This window comes from Ranitomeya variabilis, chromosome 4, assembly GCF_051348905.1.
Source record: "Ranitomeya variabilis isolate aRanVar5 chromosome 4, aRanVar5.hap1, whole genome shotgun sequence".
NCBI classification, from domain to species: domain Eukaryota; kingdom Metazoa; phylum Chordata; class Amphibia; order Anura; family Dendrobatidae; genus Ranitomeya; species Ranitomeya variabilis.
In genome coordinates this window covers 679,058,290-679,071,126 of record NC_135235.1, presented here as the reverse complement: position 1 = coordinate 679,071,126, position 12,837 = coordinate 679,058,290, and the positions used below count along the sequence as shown (strand labels likewise).

Genomic DNA, 12,837 nt, shown 5'->3' with positions numbered 1-12,837 from the left:
AGAGGGGACTGGATACCTTTCTGGAAAAGTATAATGTTACAGGGTATATACACTAGATTCCTTGATAAGGCGTTGATCCAGCGAACTAGTCTGATTGCCGTATGTGGAGTCGGGAAGGAATTTTTTTCCCCATGGTGGAGTTACTCTTTGCCACATGTTTTTTTTTTGCCTTCCTCAGGATCAACATGTTAGGGCATGTTAGGTTAGGCTATGGGTTGAACTAGATGGACTTACAGTCTTCCTTCAACCTTAATAACTATAACTATAACTAAATGATACAGAAGATTCAGAACCCACCTGGACTGAAGTCAAAGGGATCCTAACAACAAAGAAGAGGTCAGACTGGACACCTCCACCTGGACGCAACCCTCATTTGGATAAATATATAGACTCCTTCAGACATTTGATAAAATCCACCATCATAGATACTAACAGGAGACAAGCATCCAACTGCAGTGCCCAGGAGAGAAAGGCCATACAGTCTTTGAAAACCAACAAAGAAATGATCATCAAACCTGCTGACAAGAGAGGTGCAATAGTCATGATGAACACATCAGACTATATGAAGGAAGCAAACAGACAACTTATGGACACACGATGCTACAAAAAATTGGAGTCGGATCCTACACAGGACTATTACAAGGAACTAAACAAGTTGGTATCTTGTCTGCCCGATGAATCCATAAGAGCCAATGACCTGATACCAGAAAGTCCAAGAAAAGGGATATTCTACATGCTTCCCAAAATCCACATATCATGTGTGGGCACCCTTACTGAGCAGGTATCTGGATGGGTAGAGGGTATTCTTAAACCACTGGTAAAGGATACACCCAGCTTCATTCCGGACACAACTGAGCTATTGAATAAACTATCAGCAATAGGTCCTCTACCAGAAGGAACCATCCTGGCCACCATGGATGTGGAATCTTTGTACTCCAATCAAGAAAGGAAAATGAAGACAATAGAAACCAAGTTATTTCTGGGACCATTGTGGGTTTTTCTGTCATTAAACAAGGGGTACCAACAATTTTGACCATGTGTGTATGTATAAATTGCTTCATGAGAAAGTTGCATCTGCAATGTCAGGGGTTTCTGAGGGTCTGATGGCCTCTCGTAAAAGTGGAGGAACTGTCATAACTCAGTTTGGAGATTCAATCAGGTGACCTGTTGCTGCATGGTCAGTTTTTCTGTCTGCTCAATGGTTTCCTTTTTCTTCTCTGTCCAAATGCTGATGGTTTCTATTGCCTTCATTTTCCTTTCTTGATTTGCTCCTCTCCAAGTTTTTCTCTTTTTTCTGTTTTGTTTTGCCCCATCAAGTTCTGGGTGGGATTTTATATGTTCACCCTTCCCTTCACTGCATTTCCTTGCTTGCTATACCTCTTGGTGGATGCTTGTTCAGGAGATCCAGCCCTTCAGGTAAGTGGTTTACTTTGCTTGGTAAACTCGGGTTGTATTCTTGCAGGGAGTCTGTTTGATTTCACACCTTTTCATTTTACCACTATTAGACTTCTGGGAGGTTATACATGTTCTTTTTATTCTTGGTTCTCCTTAGCTTGCCTTTTTTACTGTGGGGAAACGGAGTGTCGACGGGGGCCCAAGTCTGCTAGCCGAAATCGCAATGACCTGGGATCGTCCTGCCTAATGCTCGCTCTCCCATTAAACGTGGGCATAACGCTACTCAGACAACACAGGGTTAGGGTAAAACAGTGTGGCAATACTTTATTGAACCACAACACACAATAGCAAACAGAACAGTCCCAGCAATTACTCCCAAGATGGTACACATTACAGCGTCCCACCCTTCAACTGACTCACCAGGATAATGGTAGATGTTACGTCAGAGCTCCCAGGGTCGCTATTCCACCTGTGATACACACATAGAGAAGAGGCAACAAGCATAGGGAGATGACCGAGAACAGTCCATAGAGTCCATACAAGGTCCAAAGCCAGTTGACACGAGTCACCACCTGGCTTATCAGACCATCTCCATGGAACCAGGCAAGTGGTGCCAAACCTGGTTTTCTCCAAACATATCCATTGTTCAGAGATGGTTACTGGATCAGATCTGTGTCCTTCCAACTGGAGCCGAAAACCCCTAGTTTGTTTCCTATAGAATCATAGACCCCTGTCCCTCGTGATGGCGCCATGATGAATTGGCTGAAGTCCTATCTCTCATCCGTTGGGTGGTTTGCAGAAAGTCTGGCTGGTAGCTCTGAGTCTTTTTATACCCGAGGCATGCAAGCTATTTTTAGAATTACCCAGTGTCCTTCAGTCCCTCTCACAGCTTTTCCCTATCTACCTTAGAAGTCAACAAACTGGTAATCGAATACAATACACAATTAGCATATCAGCACACAGTAAACAAAGATAAACACAAACTATGTACAAATCACTATTACAGACTTATTATCAGTTTGCAAGTCTGTCATCTTGACCTACCAGAAATAAACGCTTAAATCCACAAACAAATATACAGATAAAAAGTCAATTCTTCTTGATTTGTAAAAACATTGTCATCTGGGAAATTAAGATACAATCTGGTTTCTTCACATTTACCCTTTATGAATGTGTTTTAGTTTTTCACCCAGGATTTTCATATCAAACTTCACACTTTCCTTTCCCCTTTTTGACAGTGTACTGTGATCTCCTTACTTGGTTCCTATGGCAATACAAAAAAAACCTCAACGGCCTATTAGGGAGTTAGGTCCGAGGTTGTGCTTTTAGCTGTGCAACTGGGGCCTTTCTATTCTACAAAGACTAGTTTTGTGTAGTTGCGGCCTCCCCCGTGTGGGTTCTCCAGTGGCTATCAAGATGCACATTATGGTCAAAACATACCCACATTCTGAATATGAAAAAGGCTTTTCCCTTGTGTGAGTGCTCTGGTGTCTACCAAGATGCGATTTTGAGTTAAAAAAATCTCCCACACTCTAAACAAGTTTCTCCTTAATTTGAGTTTTTTGATGTGTGATAAGATTCGATTTCTGTATAAAGCATTTCCCACATTCTGAACATGAATAAGGCATCTACACTGTGTGGGTTCTCTGGTGCTTCACAGCAACTGATTTCTGGTTAAAACATTTCCCACATTCTGAACACGAAAAAGGCTTCTCCCCTGTGTGAGTTCTCTGATGTTTGACAAGATTTGATTTCTCGGTAAAACATTTCCCACATTCTGAACATGAAAAAGGTTTCTCCCCTGTATGAGTTCTCTGATGTTTGATAAGATTTGATTTTTCTGTAAAACATTTTCCACATTCTGAACATAAAAAAGGTTTCTCCCCTCTGTGGGTTCTCTGGTGGTTATCAAGATACCTTTTACGGTTAAAACATTTCCCACATTCTGAACATGAAAAAGGCTTCTCCTGTATGTGGGTTCTCTGGTGGCTATCAAGATTTGTTTTCAATTTAAAACATTTTCCACATTCTGGACATGAAAAAGGCTTCTCCGGTCTGTGGGTCCTTTGATGGCTATTGAGATTTGTTTTCCATTTAAAACATTTCCCACATTCTGAACATGAATATGGCTTCTCCCCTGTGTGTGTTCTTTGGTGTATAACAACATCTGTTTTCTGATTAAAACATTTCCCACATTCTGAGCAAGAAAAAGGCTTCTCCCCAGTGTGAGTTCTTTGATGTTTGATAAGACTTGATTTCTCTGTAAAACATTTCCCACATTCTAAACATGAAAATGGCTTTTTCCCTGTGTGAGTTCTCTGATGTTTGATAAGACCAGATTTTTCTGTAAAACATTTCCCACATTCTGGACATGAAAAAGGCTTCTCACCTCTGTGGGTTCTCTGGTGTCTATCAAGATGCGCTTTCCAGTTAAAACATTTCTCACATTCTGAACATGAAAAAGGTTTCTCCCGTATGTGGGTTCTCTGGTGGCTATCAAGATTTGTTTTCCATTTAAAACATTTCCCACATTCTGAACATGAAAAAGGTTTCTCCCCTGTGTGAGTTATTTGGTGTATAAGAAGATTACCTTTCTGTCTAAAATATTTCCCACATACTGAACATGAAAATGGCTTCTCCCCTGTGTGGGTTCTTTGGTGAATAACAACATCTGATTTCTGGATAAAGCGTTTCCCACATTCTGAACATGAAAAGGGCTTTTCCCCTGTGTGAGTTTTTTGATGTCTGATAAAATTTGATTTTTCTGTAAAACATTTCCCACATTCTGAACATGAAAATGGCTTGTCCCCCGTGTGTGTTTTTTGGTGTATAACAACATCTGATTTCTGGCTAAAACATCTCCCATACTTGAAACAAGAAAAGCTGTTCTCTGCTGTGTGAATTTGTTGATGTTTAAAAAAAGATTTTTCGATGGGAAAACTATTTCCACATTCTGAACCTGAAAATTGCTCCTTTGGTTTAGGAGCAATTTGTGTTTCAATGATTATTTTGCAACTTTGATTTTCCTTAATAGTCAGCAATGAATCAGAAGACAGGACCTGTTTTAAAGAATCAGATGACAAATATTTGTCGTAAAGGGATGATGGCATATCTGGAGTAATGGCATTCACTTCAATTGTATCCTGTGGTATCTCAAGATCATCTGATTTAAAAATTGAAGATGTCAGTTCTCCTTCTGATCTCCTGGTACAGCCATCTGCCAAGAATAAAACCAATTATTTTTTAATAACATATCCTTGAATTTTATATTTTTCAACATTTATACTTAAACTGTCCATAAAAATAGCAAGTTATGTAAAAATAATAAATTATTCACCAAGGCAATGACAACTCACTGTATAACAGAACACCTATAGTATTAACCAGTAGAGTGTGGTGTTGAACTGTTTTGTTCATTCTGCCTCCCAAATATGGAATAAAAAGTCACCAAGGTTATGTAGGCGAAAATATTACCAATAAAAACTTCTACCTATCTCACAAAAACAAGTCCCCACTCAGGTCAATCATCCGTCAGTAAAAAAACAGAGGTTTCCACATTATTAGTGGCTCAAAGGCTTCTGAAAAGCAACATGGCTTCCATAAACCAATCCAGCAATATCTGTTCTTCTAAAGTCAAATCTCCCCCTCACTTCTGAGCCTTACAATATGTCCAAACCATATTTAGAATCCATGTATTTGGCACTACTTTAGTAAGAAGACCCCAATTAATTTGCTGTGTGTACGTGTATCCTGGAGCATAATCTTGCCACTAAGTGTTCGGTAATAAACGGCAAATGTTCAATTTTCACTCTCCAACATCCACTGCGTGCTATTTTCCAGAAAAGTGTATGTGGAGTCAAAATACTTCCTGCTTCTAAAGATTAATTTATTGAGGTTTATAATTTCCAAAATGAAGATAGATTCCTGTCTTTTTGTTACATTAGGGCTTCTGCAAATAGTGTTCCATCTCCTTTGGGATCTGCTTCAGCTATGTCTTCTTTTGTCACCTGAAGTCGCCTTGTTCATTCCGCAGGTGGTGCTGGTAATTGAGGAGACATGGGAACCAAAAGATCTGGATGGCACAGGATCTGTCCAGCAAAAAAGATTAGAGTGCCTGGGACCAGTATTAGCATTCAGTCTGGCAGTATGGGTGTGTGTGCTGTCCAGCTGAAGTAATCTGCTCCATGCTTCAGCTAATTGGAAAGCACCACTCCCACACCCTGCTAAAGCCCAAAGCATATTGCTGGAAGTTGCCAGATATAGCCTTGTTCTCTTCTGGTTCCATCCTCTGTGATCAGCTTCTAGCTTGTGTATTTGTTTTCTTTTCTTACCCTGCCCATTTACTGAATACATTTGCGTCTTCTAATTTTGTATTTTCTCTGACCTCCTGGTTCTGACTTTGCTATCTGACTAATATTCTTGCCATTGTAAGGAGAAAGACCGGACTGCGGGTACCTGTACTGAGCCAGGTCCAGAACTGTCGAGGCTGCGTCCCATTTTGCCTGGGGGAAGGAATACCTGACAGGTCACATGATCTGGGAAGAGGGGGGGTGTTTAAGTCAGAAACAGAGCAAAAAGAGCGCAAAGTGACAGCTAGTTTCCGGCCGGCAGTACGAGCAGAAGCAGGCGTGCGGGGCGCTCTACAGGATAACAGACAATGAGGAGACGTACTGCAGCCGAGATCTCCTGACTGCTCCAGCAGGACAGAGAGTGTGGGGAGTGCAGCGTGCCTGGCTAAGCATAAGGTCACGCATGTGCAGAGAAGCGCAGTCCCCTTTGCTGGCTAGCACGCATCACCCAGCGGTCGGTACACGCGCTTCTGCATCTTTTCCCGCTTTGATTGCGAGGGCTTATGGACTGGGGGCTCAGCAGGTAAAACCAAAGACTGCCTGTTGCCACCAGAAGACGGATCGTTAACCTTGGACCCCATCGGAGGACCCTACACTGGCCGTTGCCGATATTACAACCCCCATCAGTTTGCATTTGAATTAGGACCAGAGAAGACCATGATAAGTGCCATTCACATATCAGACTGTCTCGTTAACCCTTTGTTTACGTCCCTCGTTACTATCCATTGGTTAATGTTATCAGCTCCCTGCGAGGAGACCATTGCTACCCCTTTCCTTTGTTAGCCAATTAAATAACCTTGTTATACAGCCTGGTTCTGCAATCTCTGCATTACTGCATTCCCGCTCCTGCTCACATTTGGCGTAGTCGGCAGGAGGCAGTCTACAAACGCAGAGGCAGCAGAACAACCTGTCATGGATGCCCCAAAGTGCAGCTTGCCGCTGAGGGCCATGCTTAGCAATCTCTCTAAATTCATGGGGAGTAATTTAATGCTGTGGGACTGGACTGAGCAGATTAAAGGCATGTTGAAGATGCACCCTGTGACCCCTGCTATACAGCCAGAGATTGCTCTGATAACCCTGGATGGTGAGGCTAGACGTACTGTAATGTTTCGCCCACCCTCATGAATGGGACACTTTGAACAAGGTGTTACAGATTTTAGAAGAGAAGCATGGGGATCCCACCAATGTTGGAGAGTTGCGGATGCGATTGTTCCGCCGTGTTCAGAGGGAGGGGGAGTCAGCGCCGCAATACATTAATGCATTACAAGAGGTGCACACGCATATTGCCAGACGGGATGACATGGGGGTAATAGGAGTGAGGCCCCCTGAAGGGATATTGAGGGACCAGTTTGTGGCGGGCCTCAGGGACTCATCGCTTAAGCAAGCTCTGCAGTCGCCTGCGTGCCAAACCGCATATGACCCTCCTAGAAATTGGGTCTGAAGCACGTGTAAGAGAACAGGAGCAGGGGACAGCAGCCTTGGCAGGGATGATCTGGAGTAGTGAGGTACCCGCCTCATCTGCGGCTGAACCAGAGTGGACCCGAGAAATTCGTAAGGACATACGGGAAATGCGGGAAGAGTGGTCCAGCCTCAGAATAGCCCCCACTGCAGCTTCGAGAATGCCTAGAGACAGGACTGAATCAGAGTCCTGCTTGCCCCTTGAACATCGCAAGGGAATGGGACAACCCCGTGCAGAAAGGGATCCTACTTGTTTCAAGTGTGGAAATGCCAGACACTATGCCCGAAGCTGTGCAAGACGGGGACGGTCCTTACCTCGTCAGCCGTTAAAACTAGTGGGATCCATGGCTGGGGGACGCCACCTAGAGCCTGAGAAGCCAAGGAGAAGAGAAGGCAGTCCCACAAGTTTAAATTTCCCTAAGCCTCCTCGTATAGGCTGAAATGGATGGTCAAGCCGTCCGCTGTCTAGTTGATACCGGTTCCCAAGTGACCACCATGCCAGAAATGTATTTTAGATGTTATTTTCCTGAGGCAAGGTGGCCCAAATGGAGCCCAAGGATCAAGTTAACGGCAGCCAATCAGTTGCCCATCCCGGTCGCAGGGTGGTATGGATGCAAATTACAGTGTGCAACAAAGATGTGGTCCGGAAAAGAGTTGTGTTGGCTGCCAGAGACCCTGGCAAAGGACCTACAGTGAGCTTGGGGATGAATGTGCTGAAAGAACTCGGGACTCTCTTGATCAGCGAGTCACCAAATGCTTTCCTGGACCGATGGAGCCCACGACCTCCCCAGAGGACAGTGTTTCAACAATTGATACGGGTTGCCCAGGCCCAAGAAACCTCTAGTGAAGGGAAAGTCTTAGGAAAAGTGATAGTCCCTGCCGCTGCTAAACTTGTTCTACCGCCTGGTCTGACTGTGCTCACGCTGCCCATATGAGCTTGTACACCCCTCGCAGGGGTGGAAGTCCAGATAGAGCCAACCTTAATGGACCAAAATACCCTCGGGACTCCTTATTGCTTGGACATTAGCCATCGTCCATGATGGTAATGTGGTGGTGCGGTATGTCAACCTGGGTGAAGACAATCTTACTCTCTCGCCCAAGAGTGAAGTGACACAGGTGCTGGGCATGCCAGAAGAATTGATGCAGCCGGAGACCTTCAGTTGGCCGTAAAACAAGGAGATCCATGGACTGTAGCAGTTACAATGACTCCGGAGCCCCCACCTGGAAGAATGAAGGAGAAGCGCCGAATCTTGGAGCAGATACGGGCTGAATTGACGAGACTCTCACTGCAAAAGGTGGAAGCTGTACTGGAACCTTACCAAGATGTCTTCACCCGTCATGAAGAGGACTTCGGGTGCACTACAGCTGCAACCCATGAAATACCCACAGGAAGCGCTGCACCGATCCGGGAGAGATACCGGCAAATACCACCTCAGATGTACAAGGAGGTGAAAGAAATGTTGGAACACATACTGCGGAGTGGAGTCATACTGGAGAGCCAGAGCCCATGAGTAGCCCCCATTGTCCTAGTTCGGAAGAAAGACGGGACCCTGCGTTTTTCTGTCGACTATATGCGACTGAATGCATGTATGGCGCGGGAATCTTACCTCATACCCAGAATTAAGGAGTCGCTATCTGCCTTGGAAAAGGTGAAGTATTTCTCATCCCTGGATCTGGCCAGCGGATACTGGGAGGTGCCCATGGCTGAACACGACCGGCTTAAGACAGCATTCATACTGCACATGGGATTGTTTGAATTTAATTGGATGCCCTTCGGCCTGACTAATGCTCCTGGGATGTTTCAGCGATTGATGGAAAGGTGGTTGGGGGATCTGAACTTCCAAGCAACACTTATCTACCTGGACGATATTATTGTCTATGAGCCACCTTTGAAGAGCACCTCCGGAGGCTGGAGCAAGTCGACTGCAGAAGCATGGCCTGAAAGTGAAGCCCCAAAAATGTCACCTCTTCCGTAAGCAAATAGAGTGCCTGGGACATGTTGTCTCTGCTGAAGGGGTGAGAACTGCACGTGAGAAAATATCGGCAGTCCAGGACTGACCCACGCCGAAGACAGTAAAGGACATTCGGGCCTTCATGGGGCTTACAAGGTACTACCGAAGGTTCGCATCACTAATCCACTGCTGAAACTATTGAAAGGGGTGCCATCTGGTGCAAAGAATCAGACCACTCAGTGGGGAGATAGCCAAGAGGAAGCCTTCCGAGCCTTGAAGATGGCCTTGACTGAGGCTCCAATACTCACCAACGCAGACTTTTCTCAGCCCTTCATTCTACACACCGATGGAAGTCTTCATGGTCTGGGGACTTTTGTTATTGCAAATGCAGGAAGGAAAAGAACAAGTGATTGCCTACGCGAGTTGGTCCCTCCATGACTCGTAACGGAACCAGGATAACTAAAGTTCCTTCAAGCTGGAATTGCTGGCGTTAGTGTGGGCGATGACTGAAAAGTTCACCAAATACTTGTCCGGATCCAAAGTCTTGGTGCGCACAGAAAACAATCCCCTGGCCCACCTGGAAAATGCAAAACTGGGGGCCTTGGAACAAAGATTGGTGGCCCGCATGGTGAAGTATCAATACAAGATCGCATATCAGGCCAGAGGTGAGAACACACATGTTCTGTCGAGAGTGACCCATTAGCGACCTGGACACGACTAAAATGAAAAGCTGGAGGAAAAAGATTCCTGGATTTCGGGACCTCACGAGGTCGTTGGCGGTGATGTAGGGACAGATCGGAGAGGCGTCTAGAGAACAGGTGCTGGGACGATCTCGGGATGACTGGGTGGGACTCAAGCAGGAGGATAAGGAACTTGCCCAGTTGAGACAGTGGGCGGCTCTGAAGAGACATCCCAGCCAGTGCGAAAGAGACGCTCTGTCCCCGGGAACTCTGCAGATTTTAAGGCAGTGGGAGAGACTCCAGTTGGAAGATGGCTTGCTGTATAGAAGGGTGCAGTTGGAGTTGGGGGTCACTTGGCAAGTGGTGCTCCCAGAGACGTTGATCCAATTAGTGGCTATGGAGGTTCATGAGAGGGGCCTACTTTGGTCCGGAGAAGACTTTCCAGGGGTTGCAGAAGCTGGTATATCACCCCGATTGAAGACTGCAGTAGAGGAGGCCTGCCAGCGATGTCAAAGATGTTAATTAGCCAAACCGCCGGAGAAGAGAAATCCAACACAGACCATCATGACTTCAGCCTCCTTAGAGTTGTTGATCATCGATTACTTGACCGTGGGCCCAGCTCATCTCGGGTATGAACATTGTCTGGTGATGACTGACCACTTTACCAAGTTTGCTGTGGTGACTCCAACTCAGGATCAGACTGTTGAGTCAGCTGCGCAGGCTATCTGCCGAAACGTCAACCACGTGTATGGTTGTCCGAAAAGGATGCATTCGGACCAGGGCACTTGTTTCCAAGGTTGAGTGATGGAGGAGTTACATCGTTTGTATCAGATTGAGAAGTCAAGGATGACACCCTACCATCCTCAGGGGAATGGAGCCTGTGAATGCTTCAACCGAACACTAATTCAGATGTTGAGAATATTGGAAGAAGATCGGAAAGTATGATGGCCGGAGTACGTGGCTGAATTGGTCTCGGTGTCCAACAATACCCTGCTGTTCAGGTGAAAAGTACGGGAGATAACAGAGCTGGATTTGGATCCAGAAGACTACCCATGGACGGGGTGTCTTCCTGGATCCGAGAACATCGACATCGGCTGCAGACTCTTCGCTGGCTGGTGCAGACCAAGTTCCGGGAACTCGAACATCATGAAGCGACGTCCATTCGGGGGACAGCTTTCAAGGCCGGAGATCGAGTGTTGGTCCGAGACAAGCGGCCTCGGGGCAAGTTAGAACATCGATAGGAAAAAACTCTGTATCAGGTGAAAGGCCGAGTTGGATCCGATGGGCCAGTATATGAAGTTCAACCCGAAGGGGAAGAAGGGACACTTACCCGAATAGTCCACCGTAGCACGTTACGACCTTGCCTGTCACGGGATCCTGAAGAAGAGAAGAGAGTGCCAGGCGCCACGGAAATGCTTACTCCCACGGTCCCTGACTATGATGAGGAAGAACCACTTGCCTCATTATCAGACTTGGCTAGTCCACTGCCCACCAGTCCAAGGAAAGTGCGTAGTCCTGAAACTCTAGAGATGGCTGATTCCTTGTACCTGGATGTGCTTCCATCTTCTATCCCTCAACCTGTCTCTACCACTCATCCTGAACTACACCGTACTGAGCGGACGACCACTGGAATACCTCCCATTAGTTATGAACAAGACCAGTTTATTTGTCAAAGGATTGTTAAAGAAATGGAAGAGTGTCAATGTCTACTGAAAGAACTCTCGCCCGTGGAATGGCGAGCTAAGGGAGAGGGGAAGTGTAAGGGCTCATACTCACTTGCGAGAAACTCTGATAAGTCTCGCACGCCAATACTCGGCACTGTACCCAGCACTCAGGAGCGGAGCGTGCGGCTGCATGTATTGCTATGTGGCTGCACGCTCCGCTCCTGAGTGACGGGTATTGATGTGCGAGACTCATCCAAGTTTCTCGCAAGTGAGTATGAGCCCTAAGAAGGAAGACCAGACTGCGGGTACCTGTATTGAGCCGGGTCCGGAACTGTCGAGGCTGCATCCCATGTTGCCCAGAGGAAGTACGAGAGAACCTTACAGGTCACATGATCCGGGAAGAGAGGCGTATTTAAGCCGGAAACAGAGCAAAAAGCGCGCAAAGTGACAGTTTCCGGCCAGCAGCGCGAGCAGAAGCAGGCATGCGGCGCTCCGCAGGGTGACAGACAGCGTGGAAATGTACTGCAGCTGAGATCTGCTGAGCGCTCCAGTGGGACAGTGAGTGTGGGAACGCCACACGCCCGGCTAAGCATAAGACCTCAGAGAAGCGTGGGCCGGTTACAGGACACTGAAGTGCGGTTCCCTTTGGTGGCTAGCACACATCACCCCACAGTCAGCACAGAGGCTTCTGCATATTTTCCCGCTTTGATTGCAAGGTCTTATGGACTGGGGGCTCAGAGGGTAAAACCAGAGACTGCCTGCTGCCACCAGAAGACGGATCGTTAACCTTGGACCCCATTGGAGGACCCTACTACGGCCATTGCCGGTACTACAACCCCCATCAGACTGTATTCGAATGAGGACAAAGAAGACCACGATAAGTGCCATTCACATATCAGACTGTTGCGTTAAACCTTTGTTTACTTCCCTCATTACTATCCATTGGTTAATGTTGTTATTGGCTCCCTGCAAGGAGACCATTGCAACCCCTTTCCTTTGTTAGCCAGTTAAATAACCTTGTTATACAGCCTGGTTCTGCAATCTCTGCATTACTGCATTCCCACACCTGCTTACACCATGCCACAGAACAGCAGGTAACATTGTGGCCCAAGCATAGGGGTCTCTGTGTGAGTCCAGATCCTTATAGAGGGGTTACAAAAAACCAAACACTTGGGCCCGGTCCGTTTGTCTGCCCTTATTCGCACTGAGGTCAACATTGACACATGGTAAGGTTTTAAAATTAGACAGTGTAGGACCGTCCCGATCAGTTACCTTGTTGTGGTGGGATGGATTTTATGCTATTTTTGATCAAAAACAGTATTACTAAAAACTTTTATTT

At 46.2% G+C, this 12,837-nt stretch overlaps 2 protein-coding genes across 2 annotated transcripts in view; both read right to left on the bottom strand.

The window, feature by feature from the left end:
* The window catches only part of LOC143766340 (uncharacterized), a 393,805-nt gene that overhangs the window by 149,580 nt on the left and 231,388 nt on the right, over positions 1-12,837 (bottom strand). The gene's annotated exons all lie outside the window — the stretch shown is intronic.
* LOC143766341 (uncharacterized) overlaps positions 1,222-12,837 on the bottom strand; it is a 33,499-nt gene continuing 21,883 nt past the window's right edge. Inside the window, exon 7 of the mRNA XM_077253956.1 lies at positions 1,222-4,612. Within this exon, the coding sequence (XP_077110071.1) occupies positions 3,024-4,612 (1,589 nt within the window). The 3' untranslated portion in view covers positions 1,222-3,023. The remainder of the gene's footprint in view (positions 4,613-12,837) is intronic.